At 39.6% G+C, this 26,692-nt stretch overlaps 1 protein-coding gene across 4 annotated transcripts in view; it reads left to right on the top strand.

The window, feature by feature from the left end:
* LOC111151926 (adenosylhomocysteinase like 2) overlaps window positions 1–26,692 on the top strand; it is a 178,031-nt gene that overhangs the window by 103,300 nt on the left and 48,039 nt on the right. For 2 of the 4 annotated variants that reach the window (XM_022510138.1, XM_022510137.1), the window contains exon 1: window positions 22,506–22,723. The exons of the other annotated variants lie outside the window; for them this stretch is intronic. In XM_022510138.1, the coding sequence (XP_022365846.1) occupies window positions 22,667–22,723 (57 nt within the window). In that variant the 5' untranslated portion in view covers window positions 22,506–22,666. Of the gene's footprint in view, window positions 1–22,505; window positions 22,724–26,692 lie in introns of those variants that run through there. 4 annotated transcript variants of the gene reach the window in all.

The following is a 26,692-nucleotide window of genomic DNA, read 5'->3' as shown; positions in this document are numbered from 1 at the left end:
TTTTTGCCATATGCTTGGTAGCACAATGATGACTTTCAAATCATTGTTTGGAGAGTTAATCTCTTCTGCTATCCCATAATCAGAATATACTTGATAGTTCGGGGAATCGTTTTAAGGAAATGGCCCTCTGTTGCACTTAGAGAGGTAGGATTCAGTTTCTTAAATTGAGGGACCTCATTGGAGGGGTGTTTCAAAGTGTACTTTTCTATAAAGAGAGGAGGCTCCTTGGATTCCACATTGAGGTATGAAATAAGTAGATAAGGAATTGAATAGACTTGTTGATAATCAGAATTAAGAGCCAGTTTTCACTCAAGATTACTTTGTTGCATAAATCCCATAGCAATGAACTTTTTCTGAATACCCATGCCCTTTATTGTTTTCTTGATAGTTAAGGGAGGGGGAAAAAAAGAAAAGCAAAGCAGAATATCTCAGAATCAGGTCTCAACCACTGGATCTCTGGGCTTTCAGATTACAGTGGCTGCATTGTTCCTCTGCAGATTTGGAATCCACACGAAGGGTTAACAAGGAGTTTTTTTTTTTCTCTCCTTGTCAGTTACCTATCTGAATCAGAATCAAAGGAGATTCTTACTATTTTTACTTTACTGTCTACTAATTATTTCAACAATACTTATAACTCCTAAGAAGACTATACCTTTAGTCCTAACGGTTTATCTCTGTTCTATTCAGTTCTCATGAAAAGTTCAGGATAACTGTCATTTAAGTGGTATTCTGGGGCCATTTCATGTTTGTGGTGAGTCAGTATTCATGTTGTGTAGCATTTTAAAGCACTCATCTTGTGTCTGTTGAAAATATTTAATTCTTTTTTCTTTAAATTATAAATGATTAGTCTCAAAGTTATGTTGTAAGTTAACTGGCACCGTATCTCTATTGAAAAACATTCTGTTGCATATACTTACCACAATGTGCACTGAGTAATGTATAGAATTGTTGAATCACTATAATGTACACACAAAACTAACATAACACTGTACGTTAATATACTGAAATTAAAATTTAAAAAAAATTATATTTCCCAATATCCTCTAGGGCATAGTAAAAGAAAAAAATTTGTTGCATAAGATAAGATACATTATTTTATATTATACTATAGATGGTAGGTTGAAAAAATGAGTCTTCTAATCTCCTTTTTAAAACCAAACAATTCATCCTTAAATATAAAAAATATAAATAAATTTTCATTTATTTTACAATATTATTAAATTATAAAATGATAACAGCTTTAAATAAAGATTTTAAATTTAGAAAAGTTGAAAAGAGTTTTTTGAATATTATTTTGAAATAAGTCAGTAATGTTTTCTTATTATTTGTGTTTCCACACAGGCACAAGGAAATCTTTGGGACTTAAAAATAACAATTTATTGGATGATAATGAATTCATGGAGATTTATAACAAGTATAACCGAAGAAAGATAGGAGTATAGTAGAAGTAATGAGCTGCAAATTGTCTTTATATTGCTTAAACATGCCAAGGTCTTTCTTACGTTGGGAGTCTTTGCAATTACAGTTTACTTATTTTCAGATAGCAAGCCTTCTCTCATCCTTCTGGGCCTAGCTCAAGTGTTATCATCTTAAAAATATGTTCCTTGACTATTCTATCAAAGGTAGTTTCTTCCTTTATACTTTACTTTAGCCTCTTGGTCATTTCCTTTATAGTATTTACCATAAATTTAACTACTTCGTCTATTTGTTTACTTATTTTTTTGTGTAGCTCCCTAATTAGAAAAAGTCAGTTAAGTGTAGATATGTTGTGCCTATGGGAACATCATAGAGTAGAGCCATTTGGTAGGTCGTTGTCCATTTTGAGCTAAAGGTCAGAGAGATGTTAGATACAGAGTTTTGGAAGTTATCTGCATATGAATTGTAAATGAAGCCATGGATATGAGTAAGAGAATGTTTCTTGTGAAGAGGAAACAGGTAAGTTTAAGAATTTCTACATTTTAAGGACCCAAAGTGGCGGGGGAGGGGAGCTACAGAGGAAACTGAGTAAGATATCTTGGAGATCAAAGAAAAGATGGGTATAATGTCATGAAAGCCAAGGGAAGAGTGTCTTTCAAGGAAAAGATATTAGCAGTGTCAAGAGATAAAGTAAGCTGAGAAATCTCCATAAGATTTAGCAACAAGGACAGGGTGACCTTGGTACAAATAGTTTCAGTGGGTTGGAAGGAGCTAGACTATAGTACCTAGAAGAGTGAATGGAAAGTAAAGCATTGGAGATATAGCAAGCTTACAAAGCCAAGGAGTTTTGCAGTTTGCAGTTTGATGGTAAGTTAGAGGGCCATAGCTGAAGGGTGGAAGGTGAGATGATTTATTTATTTTGGGGATGGGAGAAATTTGAACATATTTTGTGCTTATTGGAAGAAGTCATAGAGGGTGAGAAGTTGAAGAAGTATGAATGAAGGGGGATAATTGATAGAGAACAGCCCCTGAGAAGGTGAGAGATAACTTGATCCAGAGCTCTCATTGGAAGGACTGAATTTAGATGGTTTCTCAGTCTACTCGGGCTGCCATAACAAAATACCACAGACTTGGTGGCTTAAACAACACAAATTTATTTTCTCATGGTTCTGGGGCCTAGAAGTCCAAGATCAAGGGGGCTATCAGCGTTGGTTTGTGATGAGGCCTCTCTTTCTGGGTTACAGACAGCTGCCTTCTCTCTGTGTCCTCACACTGCTTTTCCTCTGTGTGCTGCTAAGAGAGTGCAGTCTGGTGTCTTTTCCTCCTATTATAGGGACAATAGTTCCATGAGATTCACATCCCACACTTAATGACTTCATTTAATTTTAATTGCTTCCCTAAGGGACCTATTTCCATAGAGTCACATTGGGAATTAGGGCTTCAACATGTAAATTTGGAGGATACAATTTAGTCCCTAACAGATGGGAAGAGAGAATCCTTTTCCATTAAGATAGAAAGGAGGTAAGAAAAGATAGATGTGGGTGAGGTTGTAGGCTTTGGTGTCAAGAAGTTGAAAAAAAAAATTGTTTTCCATCTAATGGTTTTAGTTTTCCCTGTGAAATAGGACTATAAATAATGCTCTGAGAGTAAGAGATAGATGTTATAGTTGGATATTTGAGAAGAGTAGAGAATATTTGATAGTTGATATAGAGATGGGAAGAAAAGGCTGAGTCGGGGAACATGCAAAATACTAGGTTTTATTGACCTGTCTGCTGGAGTGGTTTTTAGCAGAAGATCAGCCTAAACGTAGGCATAACTATTTGGTAGCAGGAGTCTTACATGTCTGAATATGGGCCCTTGTAAGTCTTCGTTGTGTAAGAGCTTCTCTTGCAATCCGATGCAGATGTAACCTGTTAACACTGCAGTGTCAGCATTGCTTTAAAAAGATGAATTCTGGGGTGCCTGGGTATCTCAGTTGGTTAAATGTCTGCCTTCAGCTCAGGTCATGATCCCAGGGTCCTGGGATTGAGCCCCACATTGGGCTCCCTGCTCATTGCGGAGCCTGCTTCTCCCTCTTCCACCTCTTCCGCTTGTGCATGCTCTCTCTCTCTGTCAAATAAATAAATAAAATCTTTTAAAAAAAGAAGAAGAAGAAGATTGATTTCTCTTCTACTTTCTTGGGCACTGCCGGACTTGGCAGATTTTGACTAGGACATCTTTATCTTAGAGAGAATTTCAGTTAGAACAGTTAGAAGCAAAATTGAGGTTAAAAAAGTAAAAGAAGAAGAAGTAGAATTGATGTGATTTATGGACGTCAGGAGGTACTTATAGCATCTGCAGGCAAAAACTGGCTCATAACTTGTAAAATCAGGGCAAACTTGCCTTGGACTTATTTGGAGCAAGTGAATACAACAGCACAGTTGATCCCCATTATTCTCAGGTTCCATATTTGCAAATTTGCTTCCTTGCTAAATTTATTTGTACCCCAAATCAATACTGCCTGCTTGTCCATTCATGGACATGTGTAGAGTCACCTGACATGTATGTTCCTAGTTGAAGTCAAACAAAGCAGCATTGTTCTGCCTTCTTGTTTAAGCTCTCATCTAAGTGTCCTTTTCATGGTCTATTCAGTGCTGTGTTTTTTGCATTTCTGCACTCTTTCTTGGGATTTCACTGTTTAAATTGTCCACCAAATGTAGTGCTGAAGTGCTATCTAGTGTTCCTAAGCACAAAAAAAGCTGTGATATGCTTTATAGAGGAAAATAGTGTGTTAGATAAATTTCATTCAGCCATGAGTTGGAGTACTGTTGGGTGTGAGTTCAGGGTTAGTGAATCAAGAATATTTATTAAATAAGATTTTTTAAAATAAAAACCCACATAAAGCAGGGTTATCGATTAATCATTTGATGAAAATGTTATGGCCATAGGCTCACAGGAGCCTAACCCTATATTTCCCTTAGGAGCAATGCTTCAGTATTGCTGGTTCAGTGTTTGCAATGACTTCTTAAAAACAGAAGTACTGCAAATAGTGAGAATCTTTGCGTATTCTGTTCTCCAAACTTTAAAGTACCTTATAGACATCAACTCATTCATCAATACAACTTCCAAAACTTGGCAGCTGGATAGTGGGTTGTTATATGTAGGATGGCAGTGGGCAATCCACTTAGTAGGTTTTCTTTAATGTTCAAAAGAGTCTAGGACAATTTTTGCTTCTTATTAGGAATCTCTCGAATATATAATACCCTGCCCTTGGATCTAAAAAGATCTGCTTCCCAATCATGGTTATGTTTGACTGATTTGCTTTGGAACTCATTTGAATATTCCTTATTTGACTTTCATGAGAAAAGATTAAAAAAAAAGCAAAAAATTTTGTAGAGCAAAAAATTAGAAGTTTTTGGCAGAATAGTGCCAGGTAGGAAGAATAATCATAGTGGTTATTTTCACAGACATAAGGCACTAATGATGTAAATTGTTGATGCATGGAATTTGAATGTACTATGTTGGTGATGACCGTGTGTGTGTGTGTGTGTGTGTGTGTGTGTAAGTGTGTAAAATAGGAACTTTCGTCCCTTCAGTTCTGTGTCCACATCTTTACTAGATCTTTTTTGTTCTTCCTTTACATAATTTCTCAAATTTGTTCTTTTTTTTTTCCATATAATTGTAATCTGGAAATCTAGACTTTATCATCTTCAGGGTTGACCCTAAAGTTGTCCTCATTTCTTTCAGCCACATTCTCTCTTGAATGCATCTTCTCTAAGCATATTTTTATCATATTATTCTGCAGAAATATTACTGCCCTACTTAGAAACTTTCTGTGGCTGCTAGTTGTCTATTTTTAAGTTACTATAAACCAGTTATCTCTTAATGCTTCACAGTTCTCCTATAGCTCTTCTTCCCACCCCCTTAATTGATGTTATTATGTCATAATTCATTGTCAGAGGGGGCTCTTAGATGTGAATTCCCTCATCTTATTACTATGATCTATAAAGCTGCATCTATTTCTTCTTTTTTCTTTCAATAAAAAAGAAAGTATTCCTAATCCTAACTAAGAACAGTTTCTCCACTTGTGCCCTGGATCCCATTCTCATCTTCTCAGAGACTTTTCTACTTGATTTATCCCTAAGGTTGTCAGACTTGGCAACAGCAAGAATACAAAACACATAATTAAAATTTAAATTCAGATAACAACAAGTAATTTTCGTATAGTATGTCCTATGCAATATTTGGGACATATTTATGTTAAGAAAATTATTTGTTGTTTATCTGAAATTCAAATATAACTGGCATACTGAATTTTTTTTTTTTAAGATTTTATTTATTTATTTGACAGACAGAGAGCACAAGCAGGCAGAGAGGCAGGCAGAGAGAGAGAGGAAGCAGGCTCCCCGCTGAGCAGAGAGCCCGATGCGGGGCTTGATCCCAGAACCCTGGGATCATGACCTGAGCCGAAGGCAGAGGCTTTAACCCACTGAGCCACCCAGGCGCCCCTGGCATACTGAATTTTATCTGGCAACCTTATTTAGCTCTCTTTCCTTTTTTATACTTCTAAACACACACATACGCACAAACACACATTCTCATACTCCCTCTCTGTTGGATCATTTCTTCAGGTTCACTCAAGCTCTAGTAACCATCTTGTTAAACAAAAGCACACACATACACACACATACACACACAAATCAATCACTTCCTTTGACTTATAATCCTTTAGTTATTTCCACATCTCTCTGCTCTGCTTCACAGCCCAGTTTTTCAAAAGACTTGTCTGTTCAAACTCCTCTCCTACTTAACCTCCTGGTCATTCTTCAGTTTTCCCTGATCCTGCTTTCATCCCCTCACCCCCCTCAAGTCACCAGAAACCTCCATGCTGCCTAATCCTAAAAACTATTTTCAGCTATCATCTTAACAAAGTCCCAGCGGGATTTGAAATAGCTGATCACTCTTTCCTTTTTGAAATAATCTCTTTAACTTAATTTCAGTGACACCATTTTCTTTGGATTTTCCTCTTGCTTTTCTGGTGGCTGCATTTCAAATTTCAGCTGCTGGCTTTTCTCATTCTACTCTATCTGGATGGATCTAGGCTCAGATGTGGATCCTGTTTGTTTATTTGCTTGTTCCCCTTCTCTAGGCAAATTTATCCACTCTCATGGTTTTATATTTGTGCATACATGGATTTAAATTCTGGAAATGGAAGAAATCAGTAACTCCCAATTTTATGCTTCTAGCCCAGACTTTTCTCTGAGCTCTAGACTCTATTCAGTTGCTATTTCAATTCCACTTGCTTCTCATAGACATTTCAAACTCAACATGACCAAAATTAAGACCTGGTATTCTTCTCATACCTACTTTCTCCCTATTCTACCCCGTTTTAGTCAGTAGCATCCTGTTTAACTAGTTGCTTAAGGCAGAAACCTGATTGTCATTCTTGATATCTTTTTCATTCTTTAGATGCAGTCTGTTGTCAAGTCCTATTGAGTCAACCACCAACATGTATCTTAAATTCATTCACTACCGTCATTGCAATTCAAGCTACCATCATCTCTCATATATTTGAATGACCTTCTAACTAGTCTCATTTCCATTCCTGTTCATTCAGTTTCTTCTCCTTATAGCAGCCATGGTGATCTTTTGAAAACAAAAATCCCTATTAGCTTCCTTTTCCCTCTTCCCTTTTTTTGTTTAAGATTTTATTTTTGAAGGTGCCTGGGTGGCTCAGTGGGTTAAGCCTCTGCCTTTGGCTCAGGTCATGGTCTCAGGGTCCTGGGATCAAGCCCCGCATCATGCTCTCTGCTCAGCGGGGAGCCTGCTTCCCCCTCTTGCTCTGCCTGCCTCTGCCTACTTGTGATCTCTGTCTGTCAAATAAATAAATAAAGTCTTTAAAAAAAAAGATTTTATTTTTGAGCAATCTCCATATCCAGCATAGGGCTCAGACTCACAACCCCAAGATCAAGAGCTGAATGCTCCACCACCTGAAGCAGCCAGGCACCCCATTTCCTGTTATCCTTACAATGAAATTAAAACTTTTCTGGGGCCTGCAAAAACCCTGCATAATCAGCCCCTACCTACCTCTTCAATCACATCTCCTACCACTCTGACTGACAATGCTCTAATCATATAAAATAAGAATTTGTACACACAAAATGGAATCTTATTCCCAAGCAGTTTAAAGAATATTAGTTCCTGTAATATACAGAATTTAAAAATTTATGCAAATATTGCCAACCAAGCCTGAGTGTGCATGAGTAGTTGTTTGAAAATAATTGAGAGGGGCGCCTGGGTGGCTCAGTGGGTTAAAGCCTCTGCCTTCGGCTCGGGTCATGATCTCAGAGTCCTGGGATCAAGCCCCACATCGGGCTCTTTGCTCAGCAGGGAGCCTGCTTCCTCCTCTCTCTCTGCCTGCCTCTCTGGCTACTTGTAATCTCTGTCTGTCAAATAAATAAAGTCTTAAAAAAAATAATTGAGATATGTCAAATCAAATGCCTAATCTCCCCTGCTCCTTAAAATCTCAGAGTCTTCTTATTTAATTTTCTATGGCTTAAAACAATATGACTGTATTAACTTACAGTTCTAGAGATCAGAAGTCCAGAATGGGACTCAGTGGACGAAAATCAATGTTAGGAATTTTACTCAGCTATAAAAATGAATGAAATCCTGCTATTTGTGACAACATGGATGAACCTAGGGTATTATGCTAAGTGAAATAGAGAAAGACAAATACTGTATGATTTCACTTATATGTGGAATCTAAAAAATAAAACAAATGAACAAACAAAACAGAAACAGACTCTCAGGTCCAGGAAATGAAGTGTTGGTTACCAGAGGAGGAAAGGGTTTGAGCAGATGAAATAGGTGAAAGGATTAAGAGGTACAGACTTCCAGTTGTAAAATAAACAAGGCATGGAGATATAATTATGTACAGCATAGGGAATATAGTTAATAGTATTGTAATAACTTTGCATGGTGACAGATGGTAACTAAACTTATCGTGGGATCATTTAGTAATGTATAAAAATATTGAATCATGGGGCGCCTGGGTGGCTCAGTGGGTTAAGTCGCTGCCTTCGGCTCAGGTCGTGATCTCAGGGTCCTGGGATCGAGCCCCGCGTCGGGCTCTCTGCTCTGCAGGGAGCCTGCTTCCTCCTCTCTCTCTGCCTGCCTCTCTGCCTGCTTGTGATCTCTCTCTGTCAATAATAAATAAATAAAATCTAAAAAAAAAAAAAAAAAAAAATTGAATCATTATGATACACATGTGAAACTAATAGGATATTGTTTGTCAGTCATACTTCAGTAGTTTTTAAAAAGGTGTCAGTAGGGCTGTCTAGAGCAGGATCCACTTCCTTGCCTTTTCCAGCTTCTGAAGCACCCGGCATTCCTTGGCCTGTGGCCCCTTCCGCCATCCTCACAGCCAGCAGTGCAGCATCTTCAAGTCTGTCTCTGGGTCTCATTCGTTCTTCTGCTTCTCTCTTCTAGTTCTAAGGAACCTTTTGATTATATTGGGTCCACTTGGATAATTCAGGATAAGCTCTCCATCTCAAGGTCAGGCAACTAGCAACCTTAATTCCCTCTGCAGCCTTACCTATGCTGTTATTCACAGGATCTGGAAATTAGAACATGGACATCTTTGGAGGGGCCATTATTCTGTCTGTGACCTATTAAAAAATGTTTTTTTCTCTTTTTATAAGAGCAGTTCATTCTCATTCCCCCAAAATTAAGAAAACAGACCAGGAATTCAGGAACTGTTTAGGCCCTATTGATTTCTCTTTTTTTTTTTTCTTTTTAATTGAAGTATAGTTGACATATAATGCTATGTTAGTTTTCTGTGTACAACATCGTGATTGGACAATTTTATGCATTATGCAGTGTTTGCCGTGGTAAGTGTAGCTAGCATCTGACACCATACAAAGTTATTACAGTATTATTGACTGTATTCCGTAGACTGTACTTTTTATGCCTGTGACTTATTTTATAAATGGAAATTTAGGCTCTTTTGATCTCCTAGTGGAAATAGATACTTAGTTCATGTTGACTAAGAAGAGATAATCTCTGAACACTTAGGGTATTTAAAGCACTAGAAAAGTTTATTTATTTATTTGATTTTATATATAAGATTTTATTTATTTATTTGACAGACAGAGATCACAAGTAGGCAGAGAGAGAGGAAGGGCCCTGGGATCATGACCTGAGCCGAAGGCAGAGGCTTTAACCCACTGAGCCACCCAGGCGCCCCAAAGCACTAGAAAAGTTTATTAAAAGTCACATACAGGGGCACCTGGGTGGCTCAGCCAGTTAAGCATCTGCCTTCAGCTTGGGTAATAATCTGAGAGTCCTGGGATTGAGCCCCACATCAGGAGTTTCCTGCTCAGTGGGGGTTCTACTTCTCCCTCTCCCTCTGCTCCTCCCTGCCCTGCTTGTGCTTGCTCTCTCAAATAAATAAATAAGTCACAAACAATAATCAAACTATGGAAAGAGCCCAGATGTCCATCAACTGATGAATAAATTAAGAAGATGTGGTATAGGGGCGCCTGGGTGGCTCAGTGGTTTAAGCCTCTGCCTTCAGCTCAGGTCATGATCTCGGGGTCCTGGGATCGAGCCCCACATCAGGCTCTCTGCTCAGCGGGGAGCCTGCTTCTCCCTCTCTCTCTGCCTGCCTCTCTGCCTACTTATGATCTGTCTCTGTGTCAAAGAAATAAATAAAATCTTTAAAAAAAAAAAAAAAAGAAGATGTGGTATATATCTACAATGGAATATTACTCAGCTATTAAAAAAAAAAAGAAATCTTGCCATTTCCAAGGATCTGGATAGAACTAAAGGGTATTGGGATGCCTGGGTGGCTCAGTCATTAAGTGTCTGCCTTCAGTTCAGGTCATGGTCCTGGGATTGAGCCCCACATCAGGCTCCCTGCTCGGTGGGAAGCCTGCTTCTCCCTCTGCAGCCTCTCTGTGGTTGTGTTCCCTCTCTCGCTCTCTCTCTTGGTCATAAATTAATAAATTAATAATCTTTAAAAAAAGAACTAGAGGGTATTATGCTAAATGAAATAAGTCAATCAGAGAAAGAATTATATGATTTCATTCTTACGTGGAAACAAAACAGAGGAGCATAGGGGAAGGGAGGGAAAAATAAAACAAGACGAAATCAGAGAGGAGAGCACGTGATGTAATTAGCACTGGGATGTTATATAAACTGATGAATCACTGAACTCTACCTCTGAAACTAATAATATACTGTGTTAATTAATTGGATTTAAATTAATTTTTAAAAATTAAGAGAAATGAAAGTCACAAATAAGAAAACTATCTGCCAAATAAAATCCGTGTGTAAAAGGAGTACTATAGGACTTTGGTTAAGCAATTTCTCTAGCTCTTTGCTTCTTTATCTCTAAAATACAGGAATCAAATTAACTGATCTTTGACATTATTATCTTTACTAATATATAAGTTGGTATCTATATTCTACTAAAAATTTATCAAAAAAGTTGAATAGATGGGGTGCCTGGGTGGCTCAGTGGGTTAAGCCTCTGCCTTTCAGCTCAGGTCATGGTCTCAGGGTCCTGGGATCAAGCCCCCAAGACAGGGAGCCTGCTTCTCCCTCTCTCTTTGCCTGCCTCTCTGCCTACTTATGATCTCCTCTCTGTCAAATAAATTTTAAAAAGATGAATAGATAACATCACAAGAAAAAATATTTATAACTACATGAGGTGATAGATGTTAACTTACTGTGACAATCATTTTGCAATATATACATATCAAATCATTATGTTGTACCCTTTATACTAATATGATATTATATAACAATTATATCTCAATAGAACTGGGGGGGACTAAAAATATTAATCAAAAGAGATAAGCAGGTAATATATAGGGCTTTTGTGTTTTTTTAAAAATCTGGTCAATGCATAGCTGCTTTTTTTTTTTTTAAGATTTTATTTATTTATTTGACAGAGAGAGACACAGCGAGAGAGGGAACACAAGCAGGCTGAGTGGGAGAGGGAGAAGCAAGCTCTCCACTGAGCAGAGAGCCCGATGCGGGACTCGATCCCAGGACCCTGGGATCGTGACCTGAGCTGAAGGCAGACGCTTAACGACTAAGCCACCCAGGCACCCCAATGCATAGCCTTATTCCAGAATTCAGTCAGCTACCTTTGTCAGGGTCATGAAAGACAAGGAAGAACTGAGGAATTTTCATAGATTGGAGGAGACCAAGGAGGCCTGACAACTAAACACAGTGGGGGATCCTGGTTTGGATCTTACAACTAAAAAAGGACATCCATGGAAGAACTTGTAAAATCCAAATAAAGTCTGTGGTTTGGTTAATAATATTGTACCAATGTTAATTTCTTAATTTTTGTAATTGCCCTGGTTTTACAAGATATTACATTAGAGGAACTTGGGCGAAGTGTATATGAAAACTCTGTACTGTTTTTGTGAATTGTTCTAAGTCTTAAATTATCTCAAAATAAAAAGTTAAAAAAAATATAACAGTAAGAGAGGAAAAGCAAGCCACAGAGTGGGAAATCTTTGCCAAAGACTCATAACTAGAATACATAAATAGCTCATACAAATCAATAAGGGAAAGACTTACAATCCAATAGAAATATAGGCAAAAGGGGTGCCTGGGTGGCTCTGTGGATTAAAGCCTCTGCCTTTGGCTCGGGTCATGAACCCAGGGTCATGGGATCAAGACCCACATCGGGCTCTCTGCTCAGTGGGGAGCCTGCTCCCCCCCTGCACCCTGCCTGCCTCTCTGCCTACTTGTGATCTCTGTCTGTCAAATAAATAAATAAAACCTTAAAAAAAAAATACAGGCAAAAGATTTGAAAAGTCACTCCACATAAAAGAATATCCAAATGGCCAGTAAGCAGATAAAAATGTGCTTGACAATACACAGTTCCCAGTTTTTCAAATTGGAACCCTTGCACCTTGCTGATGGGAATGTAAAATGATACAACTTCTATAGAAAGCACAGTATGGTTTTTGGTTCCTCAGAAAAATAAACAAATTACAATATGATCCAGAAATTCCACTGCTGGGTATATACTCCAAAGAATTGAGAGGAGGGCCTTGAACAAGTATTTGCACCTGTGTTTATAACAGCACTATTTATAATAGGCAAAATGAAACAACTCAAATGTCCACCAGTGGATGGAAAATGGATAAACAAACTGTGGTGTATACATACAATGGAATATTATTACTTGGCCCTAAAAAGTAGTGAAATTCTAACACATGCTACAATATGGACGGACCTTAAAAAATCATACCAAGTGAAATAGGCCAAACAGAAAAGGAAAAATGTTGTATGATTCTATTTGTATGAGATACCTAAAGTAGTGAAATTCAAAGATACAGAAAGGAGAAGAGTGGTTACCAGGGGCTGGGAGAAGGGGATGATGGGGAATTACTGTTTAACGGGTATAGAGTTTCAGTTTGGGATAATGAAAAAGTTCTGGGGATGGATATGGTGGCTATGGTTGCACAACAGTGTGAATATTTTCAATGTCACTGAAATATACACTTTAAAATGGTTGGGGCACCTGGCTGGCTCAGTTGGTAGAGCATGCAATTCTTGAACTCAGGGTTGTAAGTTCCAGCCCCACACTGGGCATGGAGCCTACTTAAAAAAATTGTAAAATGGTTAAATTGGCAAATCTTATTAATATTTTACCACACATACAAAAGAAAATATTATAGGCCAATATTCATAATGAACATAGATTCAAAATTCCTCAAAAAATATTAGCAAATCAAATTCAATAATATATTAAAATGATCATACATCATCATCAAGGATGCAAGGATGGTACAACATCCACAACCCAATCACTGTGATACACCATATTAACAATAGGAAGGATAAAAACCGTATGATCATCTCAATAGATACAGAAAAAGCATTTGACAAACATCCATTCATGATAAAAGCTCTCAACAAAATGGATATAGAGGAATTGTACCTCAACATAATAAAGGCCATAAAAAAAGATGTGCTCAGTGGTGATGACAATGGCGGCGATGAGATGCAGATAAAAATCGTGATATGACACCATTACCTAGAATGTGGACCAACAGAAGTAAGCACTGGCAAGGATATGAAGCAACTAGAACACTGATACTCTGCTGATAGGAGTAGAAATTAGTAAAAGTACTTTGGAAAATTGCTTGACGTGACCTACTTAGCTTGAACATATGCATATCCCATAACCAGCAATTACACACCTAGATAGATACCCAACCAGAAGTAACTTAATACAGGCACCATACAACACACACAAGCATGTTCATAGCCATATGAGGGCCATTTTTTTATGGCCCTCAAACTGAAAATGGTCTTCAACAGGAGAATGGATTAAAGAAATTATGAATATTCATGTGATGGGATACCTTCTGGTAGTAAAAACAAATGTGAGTGACTTGGATAACTCTTAGAAACGTACTGAGCAGAAAGTGATGATATTTGATGATATTTATATCAGGTTCAAAGATGGGCAAAACTGGGACACCTGGGTGGCCCAGTTGTTAAGTGTCTGCCTTTGGCTCAGGTCATGATCCCAGGGTCTTGGGATTAAGCCCCACATCAGGGTTCCTACTCCTCGAGAAGTCGGCTTCTCCCTCTCCTACTCCCCCTTCTTGTATTCCCTCTCTCTCTCTGTCTCTATCTCTGTCAAATAAATAAATAAATTCTTAAAAAGAAAATAAGCAAAACCGATCAGAGGTGATAGGAATTACGTATTAGGAGGAGTGAAGGAAATGCCTGAGAGGGGACATGAGGGAAGATCTTGGGCACTAGTCTCGTTCTCTTTCCTTATCTGAGTAGTGTTACATAGATGTGTTGACTTTGAAAATTTTATCAAACTGTAAATTTTCTTTTTTTTTTTTAAGATTTTTATTTATTTATTTTACAGAGAGAGTGAGAGAGCACAAGCAGGCAGAGCAACAGAGGGAGAGGGAGAACACGGAGTAGGGAGCCTGATGTGGCGCTCAGTCCTAGGACCCTGGTATCATGACCTGAGCCGAAGGCAGCCGCCTAACCCACTGAGCCACCCAGGCGCCCCTCAAATTGTAACTTTTTGATTTGTGTATTTATTGTAGGTTAATACACTTCCAGAAAAGTTTCATTTAAAAATTGAAAGAATAGGGGCGCCTGGGTGGCTCAGTGGGTTAAGCCTCTGCCTTCGACTCAGGTCATGATCCCAGGGTCCTGGGATCGAGCCCCACATCGGGCTCTCTGCTCAGCGGGGAACCTGTTTCCCCCTCCCCCTTTGCCTGCTTCTCTGCCTACTTCTGATCTCTCTCTCTGTGTCAAATAAATAAATAAAATCTCTTTAAAAAATAATAAATAAAAATAAAAATTGAAAGAATATAGTAAGAAGTCTGCATTCTACATTTATTTAATGGCAGTATATGTCAGTATTTTACCGCACACCCTTCCCATCCTCCTGTACCACACCCCTCTCCAGTCTGATAAATTCCTTCCCACTCTTACCCTGGTTGTTTTCAAGTTTAAGACGTTTTCAAGTTTTAGCTTGACCTCTCTTTAAGGACAGTTTTAGCTAGAGGTGCTAACTGCAGCAAACTGAACTTTGACCTGAGTGGAGCTCTATTCGCTGTGTCAGGGAAATTGAGGATTTACATTCCACACTCCACTCCCAGAATCTAGAGGACTTAACAGGGAGTGGAAAAGGTGGCGTGGTGCCTGCTTTAGTGTACTGTAGTCTGTGTATTGCTTAATTATTTATCTGAGAAACAGTGACTGGATTAGTTAGTGGCAGGGAGGTACAGAATTTTGTTACAGTGATGTTTCTAATTATGGTTTTGTCGGTTCTTAGTCATACCAGAGTCCCTTTACTTTCTTTTTACCCTTTAGGTGTCTATCCTGTATTTTATTCAGTTGAAGCTTTATTCTGATCTAGCTATTCTTTAAGTCATTTTCCCATCCAGCACATATTCATTGCTTATTTACTATACGCTAGGCACTTGGAATACAGGAATAAAACGCATAATCTCTGCCCTCGAATTGCTTGCATTTCTAGTTGGAAACAGACAAATGATCAGTCTGGGGGATTAGTCAGTAACTCACAAAACTGATTCTTAAACCTAGGCCAGGAGCTGGAAATGTGTCCTGAAAGAAGTTACAGATAAGCTAAATTTTGAAAGGGGTGTATATGTTCACAGTGGGGGTTTGGGGGAATTCAGAGAGCTGAGGCTTGGGAGGTATGCACAAGCTAAGTCATGCAGGGTCTTGTGTGTCATGGTAAGGAGTTTGGATTTTATTTTGAGGACAAGTGGGGAGCTATTGAGGTGTTATGAACAAGGAAGTGATGTGATCAGATTTTTAAATTATTGGACTGATGATAATCATGTATAAATAAGTTGACTTAACAAATTGAGGTGGGCTATATAGGGTTGGAATTATCTAGGCCCTTGTCAAAGCATAGTCCCAGCATTACTGGCATCATGTGAGAGCTATTAAAAATGTAGAGTCTTGGGGGCGCCTGGGTGGCTCAGTGGGTTAAGCCTCTGCCTTCAGCTCAGGTCATGGTCTCAGGGTCCTGGGATCGAGCCCCACATTGGGCTCTCTGCTCAGCGGGGAGCCTGCTTCCCTCTCTCTCTCTGCCTGCTTGTGATCTCTCTCTGTCAAATAAAAATAAAAATAAAATCTTAAAAAAAAAAAAAATGTAGAGTCTTGGAGGGCACCTGGATGGCTCAGTTGGTTAAGTGGCCAACTCTTGGTTTTGGCTCAGGTCATGATCTCGGGGTGCTGGGATCAAGCCCACGTCGGACTCTGCACTTGGCAAGGGGACTGCTTCAGGATTCTCTTCCTCCCTCTCACCTCCCTCCTCTCTCTCTCAAATAAATAAATCTTTAAAAAAAAAATGTAGAATCTTGGGACCTAAATCAGCATTTTAATAAGACCTGCAAGTAATTTGTAGGCACATGCAAGCTTTTGAAGCATTGATTTAGATGGATGTGATGATGGTCAGGCTTTAGACAGCTGGTATGAAGAAAGGACAGAGTGCAAGAGACATTATGGAGTACATATTCTTCTTTCTATTGGAATACTCTTTTCGATACTCCTCCTGGCCAAATACATACCAGGTATCCCCTAATCATCTTTTACCTTTCAGCTTAAGTGGAGCTTCTCACTCCCAGTATGCATGGTTGGCACCCTTGCCATATACTCGCATAGCAACCTGTACTTACCTTCTCATTTTTCATATTTTTATTTTAATTGCTTATTTAATGGCCTGACAGGAAACACCATGAAAGCAGGGACTGTCTTTCTATGTTGGCTGATACATAATAGACACTCAATAAATATCTGTGGTTTGATTGAATGAATTCATCATGTGGAAGATGGATTTGAATGTGTTTGGGAAGGAACATGTTGTATTGGTAATAATAGTGAATTTTAAAGTACTAGGCATGGTTCTAAGTGATGTGTGTGTGTGTATAAATATGTGTATACATTTTTATGTATATATATATGTAAATTTATTTGATCCTCTCAGCAGTCCCTTAAGGTAGATACTTTTAATATCCTCATTTTACAGGTGAGAACGAGGCACAGGGAGAATAGAACGAGGCACAGGGAGAATACGTAATTTGCCTAAGGTTACATAGTTTGTAAGTGTGAGACAAGTAAACCAGATAGTCTGGTACTACTCTGCTATGTCTGGTTTTGGACAAAATAAATTTCTGGCACTTTTTATGTATTTCTATGTATTATTTAATTTTTGTAACAGCCATGTGAGGAAGGCATTATTATCCTGTTTCATAGATGAGGAAGCAAGGGCTCAAAAAGTTATACAGCTTATATAGTTGTATCTTTATGTAAAGATACACACAGAGAGAACAAGACAGAGCTAGCCTTTAAACCCAAGCCTGTCTAGCTCCAAAGTCTGCAGTTTTACCAGCAATGATGATGTGGAGTCTAAAATTCCTCTGGGATATGAGTCTTAAGGCACTGAGAGAATGCCTAACATTTAGGTTGTCGGTAGGGGGAGAATTCAACAATCCCATTTGCTTTGGTAACATTAGCACTTCCGGGTTGCAGGGGCAGCGGAGATCTGAGGCCTACCAATTCCAGCCAGCCTCATAACTGACCAGATGGAACTTTTTTTTTTTTTTTTTAATTTGTCAGAGAGAGAGGGAGAGAGCGCAAGCACAGGCAGACAGAATGGCAGGCAGAGACAGGGGGAGAAGCAGGCTCCCCGCCAAGCAAGGAGCCTGATGTGGGACTCGATCCCAGGACGCTGGGATCATGACCTGAGCCGAAGGCAGCTGCTTAACCAACTGAGCCACCCAGGCGTCCCCCAGATGGAAATTTGAACTCAGGACATTAAGAATCTTAGCCTGGGGGCACCTGGGTGGCTCAGTGGATTAAGCCGCTGCCTTCGGCTCAGGTCATGATCTCAGGGTCCTGGGATCGAGTCCCACATCGGGCTCTCTGCTGCTTCCCTCTCTCTCTCTCTCTGCCTGCCTCTCCGTCTACTTGTGATCTCTGTCAAATAAATAAATAAAATCTTTAAAAAAAAAAAAAAGAATCTTAGCCTGTACAATAAGCTGTAACTTAGGTTACTAAGGAGTAGTTACCACTTTTTCTTAGAGCTTCAGAGAAAGCAGACAGCTAAGAAATACTGTGTGTCAGAACTGGAAGGAACCAGTTCTAACCTACCACAGTCACACTATTCCCACCTCCCCCTTGTTTTATAATAAGGAAACGAAAAAGAGAGTAATTAGGTGACTCGCCAACATCTAATAAAACCATTAGAGACAAGCCAGGAATAGAGGACAGGGTCACATTTGTGTATTCTTTGTCTTGTGCCTTATGACTTTCTAGGTTCCAGATTTATCACCTCTTATTTAAAACTGTTCTGCTGTTGTAGTTACTTCTTCACCACTGTGTGGTTCTTTTTTTACTTTGACCCCCTGGGAATACTGACTTGTTTTTTCCTCCTCTAGCCAAGCATATACTCACTCTGGCAAGTCACCGGGCTTGCCTTCATTAACCATACTGCCATCATATCACCACTGGCAGGAGCACAACGGGCACATACAACTTCAGGTTGTTGCTCTTGGAGCACAGATGAGATTCTTTTGAGCTATTCACACACTTGGTCAATTTTTGTAAAGCCTGAAGGCCATAGGTGCACATGTAGTTTGTGTAACTTATTTTTTCTGAAGTTGCAAACTTAAATGTTAAGAGTGATTATAGATAACCATGTGCAGTCTTACTCATGCCCCTTCTATACGGGAAAATAAAATTTGATCATAAACAACTTTATAACTAATACCGTACACCCATGCCTCATGCCATATGCACCCCCACTCAGTTCCTAGACCTTCGGTCCCCAAATGTGATTAACAGCTCCTATTGTGTTTTTGTTTCACAGTCATTGCAGAACGAAGTAGTAAGGCCGCAGTTTACAAAGGAAGTCTACTTTAGTTAAAATCTACACTAAAGGGGCGCCTGGGTGGCTCCGTGGGTTAGAACCTCTGCCTTAGGTTCAGGTCATGGTCTCAGGATCCTGGGATTGAGCCTCACATCAGGCTCTCCACTCAGCGGGGAGCCTGCTTCCCCCCCCCACACCTGCCTCTCTGCCTACTCGTGATCTCTGTCAAATCTGCCAAATAAATAAATGAAATCTTAAAAAAAAAAAAAAAAAAAAAAAAAACCTACACTAAAAAAAACCAAACAGGGTACCTCCGTGGCCCAGTCGGTCGAGCTCAGACTCTTGGTTTCAGCTCAGGTCCTGATCTCGGGGTGGTTGAGATGAGCCCGCATTGCCTCCTGCTCAGCTTGGAATCCGTTTGAGATTTCTCTCCCTCCTCTTCCTCCCCAGTCCACTCCCCCTCACCCCTCCAAGCTCTTGTGCTCTGGCTCTCTCTAAAATAAATAAATAAAATTTAAAAAACAAACAAAAAGTTACAACTAAAATGACAGTTTAGGTTGCAAAAGAGATGTATTTTGTGCTTATTCTTTTATTCTCACCCCTGTCTTCTTTAAAAGTCATTTTCTTGCATGTTTTAACATTACCATGAGGGCAGTCATCTTCCATTTATTTAATAACTGATTATGTAGGAAACATCTACAGGAGCACCGATAATCTAGTCATTTGCTGATCACTGAAATATTTTCAGGGTTGGACTCCACTCTTTTGGCCTTGATTTGTTCGCAAGAGTTTTATTATGATGCAAATCATAATGGAATACAATTGATGCAGATCAAGCAATGGAAAATGGATTATATATTCCTGCAGAGATAATATAATAAAGGATTAAAACCCCATTAAGGACTCATCACAATTAAGTCCTAGCTGTGGGCAGTAGTATAACTAAGCCCCTGTATAATAAAATAATGTTCCAAATTCAGTAAAATGGACATGAATATACTGAACTCAATGATTATGCAAATTCCTCCAGAGTACTGTAAGGTATACATACAGCATACAAAATTTGAAAATTTCTTTTTTTTTTTTTTAAAGAATTTATTTATTCATTTGACAGAGAGAGATCACAAGTAGGCAGAGAGGCAGGCAGAGAGAGAGAGAGGAGGAAGCAGGCTCCCCGCCAAGCAGAGAGCCCCATGTGGGACTCGATCCCAGGACCCCGAGATCACGACCCGAGCCGAAGGCAGAGGCCCAACCCACTGAGCCACCCAGGCGCCCAAAATTTGAAAATTTCTTAAGCCCTTACCGTGTGCCAGACACTGTGGATAATTCAAACTGACTAAGCCCTTGAAAAGCTAGGAATTTAATGAGGGACAACATATGTACATGGTATCCTTAATTTGAGAAGGGTGAAAATAGTGATGTGACCAAAGACTAATAGTAGAGGAAAGGGGGATTCTTTTTCTAGGTGAAATTCCTCGGCAGTACTATCATTTGAGCCAGACCTTGAGGAATTTGCATATGTGAAGTATGTGAAGATGAGGGAAGTGAAGGCAGAATTAATGCATTTCATTTTGGGAAAATGGCATGAGCAAAGGCATGAGGTAGAAAAGGACACAGCATAATGACATAAGTAAGAGACACTGTTTAGTAAGCCCTTAGTGTATACATTGTTTTACAATCCCTGCATCAATCCTATGAGGGGGCTATTATTATTCCACTGTATGGATTGGAAAACTGGAGGGAGAAGGAGGTTAACTAAGCAGAGTCAGAGGACAATGACTGGAGGTGGCTGGCAACTAAGGCTTTATCAGAATTAACATGCTGACCTCAGAGGGCATATCACTGCTGCATTTCTTTGGCCTTCTATATCTTGGCATCACTCATCATTTCACTCCATAGCCTCTCTGTGACCACAACTTCCTTTACTTCCACCTTGCTATTTGCTCTTCTTCTTCTTCTTCTTCTTTTTTTTTTTTTTTTTAGATTTTCTCTTAGCAGGAGGAGCAGCAGGAGACAGAGAGAGAGAATCTTAAGCGACTCCATGCCCATCACTGGGCTGAAACTCACGACCTGAGATCATGCCCTGAGCCACCAAGGCAGCCCTGCTGTTCTCTCTTCTTATTACATCTCATCTCTACCTACCTGAGGTCTCTCATCCTTTGACCCTTCTGTATTCACCAGGTTGACAGTCCCCTTCTACTTTAACCTGCCTTTCTTTCTAGTCTAGACATCCAGGTCAGGCATTTGAATTTTGCCTTCTCTGGCGTCTTATAATACCTCTTCCCCTAGACATTACTTTCGTCTCCATTCCACATCCAAAGGATTATTCTCTTAACCAGTGAAGGCTGTAGGGGGCAATGAACCAATAATCCTGAGTTGAATATTATAACCGTCAGCTCTAGAAAAATTATCCTCTTTGATGGGACTTAACACTGAAAGAGTCTCTGGTCCTTCAAAGGGTCTGAAGCAGGCATATCTCACTGGGCTCACTTGCCTGAAATCAATCTATGGTACTCTTACGGATAATACACTCCAGGAATGAGCAGAGCAGGTAGGCCACCTTTAGTTTTGTCTTACTTCCAAACTTCTGAAGTATGTGGAGGGAGCTGGCCTACAAACCTAAGAGGGAACAGCTTCTGAGGTCCCCTAAGGTGGTAAGTGTATAGGGCTACTGTGTTGGTATTCTGCCTCTTCCCAAAACCAAACTGGTGAGTAAAAACCTGCTCTGGAGGGCACCTGGGTGGCTCAGTGGGTTAAACCGCTGCCTTCGGCTCAGGTCATGATCCTAGTGTCCTGGGATCGAGTCCTGCATCAGGCTTCTTGCTCTGCGGGGAGCCTGCTTCTCTCTCTGCCTCTCCCTGCCACTTCGCCTACTTGTGCACTCTCTCTCTCTCTCTCTGACAAATAAATAAATAAAATTAAAAACAAACAAACAAACAAAAAAACCCCTGCTCTGGATAGGGACTTGGAGGCAACCCTAATCTTGATCGGAAACCTTGGCTCCCTCTAAACTTACAGTGTAGTAGCTCCTGACTGGCTTCAGGGATGCAGCGGGTTTACAATAGGCACCTGTGTTTCTGCAGCTGAAGGCTCTTGGACCTTCACAGATATAGCACAGGGAGCCAGCAGAGGGAGTTGTGGTCCTAGAACTTTTCTTAAGAGATTCTAGTTTCTGATTTTGCAAGAGATCTTCCCTGGCACCATCCGAACCCAATCGCCCTTACAATAAGAATTTAACTTGAGATATGCCCGAGTTTGGTGCCAGACCCCTGGTGTGAGCAGATGGGGAAGTTCTGCCTAGCTGTTTAAACTTGAAGCCATAAAGAACTCTCAGTTTCAAGGAAATGCCTGTTTACTGTGCTGATCCAAGTCAAGCAACTCTTGAGAAATGGGAGTGCCTTCTTGACCTCGTTCCTTATTGATCTTGGTATCAGCACCTCCAGTGACGTGTCCTGAGGGGCGGGGGAACTTAACAAGTGTCTTACACACCAGGAAAGAGAGGAAGCCTGACGGTTGCTGCAGAGAGTCCCCACTGGGGAGGCAGGGGTTGCGTGCTTGGGTAGCATTAAACAGTGAGCGTCCTGTGGAAAGTTCAGTGCCTGGGTGCAGAACCTTGCATCAGGTCTGACTTTGAATCCAAAACAGAAGGTTTGAAGCAGGCCAGTAAGGGACTTGTCAGGCAGTTGACTAATGATCTTAATTTGAATAGAAAGCCTCTGTGAAAGGGATGCAGCTTCTGCTAGATATTGTAAATTTCTGAATCACTAGGTTTGATTCTGCTTTTGGGCTCTCAAAAAACCCTGGCATTTCCAAATCAGCCTTCCCTTTTGCTTCAGGACGTATATTACCCAAGCCTGCACTATGGAGAACTGGGACGGTAATGAGGGCACCTCAGCTTTTCACATGCCTGAGTGGATGGTGAGTTCTTTGGTCTCTTTGCTTTTCCTTCTGTTTCTTGGTATTGAGGCAACCATTTCTGACAGGTGACAGGGATCAAGACAAGTCCCTACCAAGACCTGTGGTTGGGAGAACAGTTATTCCTCTAATTTCTGGTGAGTTCCTGTGTCCTGGATCACCGCTGTTTCTTAATTGCGAGTGAAGCTGAGGAAGGTCTGAGAGCTGCCTGGCCAGAGTCACCTTATTGTCTGGTTGTCTGCGCTGGCCTGGACTTCCCCCCACTGCTGCCGGTGTACTGCGTGGATTGTATTCTCCTGTGATTGCTTTACACTCTCTTTGCAAGCTGATGCTTACTTTATTTCTCATGGGAGTAAAGAAAATGAATAGCGGGAGAGGGGGGAACAGAACTTGTGGAAATGGTGGTCTCTCAAGTCTATGAGAAGATGTAAGATATTTCTTGCCTACCTGCCCATTTTTTCTCTCCAGTCAAAACATTTCCCCAAATATTCTTTATGTGTATTATTTCTAAAGGGCAGGAACTATAGCTTTCTTGGTACTGCTCTTCAAAATGTCATACTTGCCTGATAGATATTTTTAATATAATTTAAATGTAAGGACTTATTCATTGATAAGAACTACATAAAGCCTAGTACTTTAGATCTAGTTTCAACTTTTGATTTAAAAACAGCAACTATCCTCATGTGCCTGTCTGGTCTCTTCTAGGTTTAGCCTGAGTTCTTAGAGTCTATATCAGCTGTGTGTGTGTGTGTGTGTGTGTGTGTGTGTGTGTATTTCCCTATGGAAAACTGGTTAGGCTATTTATATACAACATATTCCAAGTTCTTTTCAGTGTTTATGGAATTATGGACTTAAATAAACATCTATAACGAGATTGAGTATAGTAGGCCTGACAAAGGCCCAACTGAAGAGCCCACATTTCAACTCTCACTGTCATAACTATTGTTTATTAGTTCTTTTGGGGTTATTGCTATTGTTTATCTTGTTTAGGAACCTTGTGCTCAGTTTTAAAATGTTTGATGGAAAGAAATCCTATCCATTCACAGGCTTATTTCAAATAATGTAGTGCTTTAAAATTGATAGAAAGGATTCACATAATAATTCTAGTTGGATTGTAAGTTTGTTTTTGAATCTCCAGCCACTCACTAATAAACAAGAAGGGGGAGCAATAGTTTTTGTTCTCTTAGGGGAGGGATCACATTAAGATAGTAAACTTTGGTATTTTTTTTTTAACTTTGGTACATTGATAAAGGAATATTACAGAAGAATTCCACAGAACATTAGTGTGTCAACTCAGAATCAATAAAAGTTTTATGGTAACTCTTACTCTCTGGCTAGTCCTCCCTGTTTTATCTGCTCAGCAGTACTCTCCAGAGGAGCTCCTACTGAACTTTTACTACTTCTTTTTATTTATGGAAACAAGAAAACTGTCTTACAAGAGTTAGTGACCATTGCTTAAGGGATATGATCTAGGACTTCCCAACTTCTAGAAAACATTCTTTAATGAAGTACAACTCTGCTTTGTTTTCAATATAACATTTTTACTTAGAGATTTCTTTGCCCTTCTCGTTCAAAAACCAGGAAGATACTTATGATCAGCAAAATTTTTTTCACAACAGCAAGAAAGAGTAGGGCGGAGCTTGTCTTCATTAACTCAGTTTTTTATCTGTCTTTTCCTTGCCAAAGATTAACCTCTTGAGGCTTTCTTTCAGATACCAAATAAGTCATTAATTTCTGATCTGATCTAGAAGTGCTTCATTAGGCTGCCACTGATACCCACTTACCCAGCAAACTGAGTCATCAAGGACCCTCTATGGTATATTGCCTACAGACTTTACCTATGAAGTATTAGAGTGCTTTTTAATACCCGAGAGAAAACCCTGGAGCCATCTCCCATGGTGGGGCCAAAATTTCAATTGAAGAAGATTTTAACCAAATATCTGACTTATGTTCCAGTTTATACAGTAATGTAAATAAATTTCCACCGAGACTATCCTTGCCTCCAAAGGAAGCATTACAAGACTCTCAAACCTTCTTTCAAGAGGAAAATTTAGCAGGAGAGCTGCATTATAAGATGTCCTTCTTTGTTAATGATCAACAGCAATAAGGGACTTGAATACTCCTTAGAGAATAGGACTCAGACCACACACAGCAGCTGACAGTACTCACACCTCTGATTCCCCTCAGGGAAATAAGCCAGGACAAGGTTTGAAGACTCCCCATCTTGAGAATTGATGAGGTCGACCTTCAAGTTAATATTCCATCAGTCACTGGAAAACTTCTGGAGCTTCTGCTCCTTAGCTTTTTTCATGTGAAGGATTTTTTAGCCTTGTTCAGGGATTTTATAGCTAAAAGGTTGAGGAACATATCCTTTTAAAGACTGTCCTTATTAATGTTTTTACTTCCCTTGAGAAATCTTTAGTCTCTACTGGTAGGTGAATTACCTCCTCTTACGTGCATGGAGGGCAGCAGTAACTTTTTTTTTTTTTTTAAGTTTTTACATTTTGATGTTTCCTCCTCCCATCCAAGCTGTCTGTAGTACTCGGTACTTTTCCATAGGAAATCTGATTGACTTTCCTTAGTACCCAGCCAGTTGGTTACCTAATTTTCTTTAGGCTAGAAATAATCTCTTTTACAGGTGAAGAATCTGTTCAGGCAGCTCATTTAGCTTGGAAGAGAGAGATGTGTCTAAGAATGCTTGAACCATGTCTGCTTGGAAGTAAAAGAAAAATCTTTAACAGATCTGGTAAATGGTGGTAGAGGTAACCTGACTGTAACTCTGGGTCTGGATTGACACTTCAAAGCAGAGACCCATTTAGGAAACTGAGGAAAACTATGGGCCCTCTGCCCAGGAAAATATATACATACACAGAATTTTGCATTCTATGTTGGGTGTAGGTATAGACATCCATGAACTCTAGGTGAAGAACTTTTGACCTAAAAGAATAGAAATGCTAATATTTTATACTTACGTATCATTACATAGTCTCCAAAACCCTCTTATACACATCATTTTAAAAATTTCCTCAGTGCACATTTGAGATAGGCAAAGGACTATTACTATTCCCATTTTACAAATGAGGATTACCAGTGTTAAGTGCTGAAATGTTAAGAAATGGAGAGAAAACCACTTGTGATCATCCTTTGTAGTATGACTTTATGTACTTGAAAAGGAATTGTTTTCTCTTGGCCTGATCCTCTGTAGGGTAAATAGATCTTCTGCCTCCCCATGAGTCCTATTTTTCTTAATGTATTAACCATCTGCTCTTAACAGCCTTCAATTGTGAAAATCAGATTTAGGCCCAGTTCTCTTTATATCCTGTGTTGTGTATAAAGGATCACCTCATTCTACTCTCTGACCTTCCAAATAACCTTTTCTGCCTATGAATATGCCTCCATGGTTGTAGTCACAGATAGGATAAAATGGTTGGCTAAGGAGAGTCAAGAGCATTAAGGCTGCTTTATTTATGCTTAGAGTAAGTGGTAGACCAGAGGTTCTCTGAAGCATAGTCCCCAGACTAGCAGCATCAAATCACCTGGGAGCTTGTTGGAAATGCAAAATCTTTAGCCACACCCAGATTTACTAAACCAGAAACTCTGGGGATGTGGCTTAGCAATGCCTTTTAATAAGCTCTGTGCATGATTTTGATGCATCTGAAGTTTGAGAACTATTTTGTTAGATAAACTTGTTAAGTAGTAAGGCTTTTCCTGTCATTAATAGTGTCCTTAAATGTCTTCTAGTTGGATTTGGTATAGATCTGTTGTTCCCTCTGGCTCAGGTCTGTCTTGTCAGTGAAGCCTTGGACCAGCAAGTTCCTTTTCATCTGAGTGAGGAAAATCCAGAACCAGCTGAGAGTGTAGTAGGAAGGGCAGAAATTGAGTGATTCACTCTGCAAGCAGAAAAAGACTGATACATCTTATTTTGTGAAATTATGAGTAAGAGATCAGGATTGTCATTGGTGATGGTGAATC

The sequence above is a fragment of the Enhydra lutris genome, unplaced genomic scaffold, assembly GCF_002288905.1.
Source record: "Enhydra lutris kenyoni isolate GAN:26980312 unplaced genomic scaffold, ASM228890v2 scaffoldscaffold27, whole genome shotgun sequence".
NCBI lineage: Eukaryota > Metazoa > Chordata > Mammalia > Carnivora > Mustelidae > Enhydra > Enhydra lutris.
This window is presented reverse-complemented; position numbering and strand designations above follow the sequence as displayed.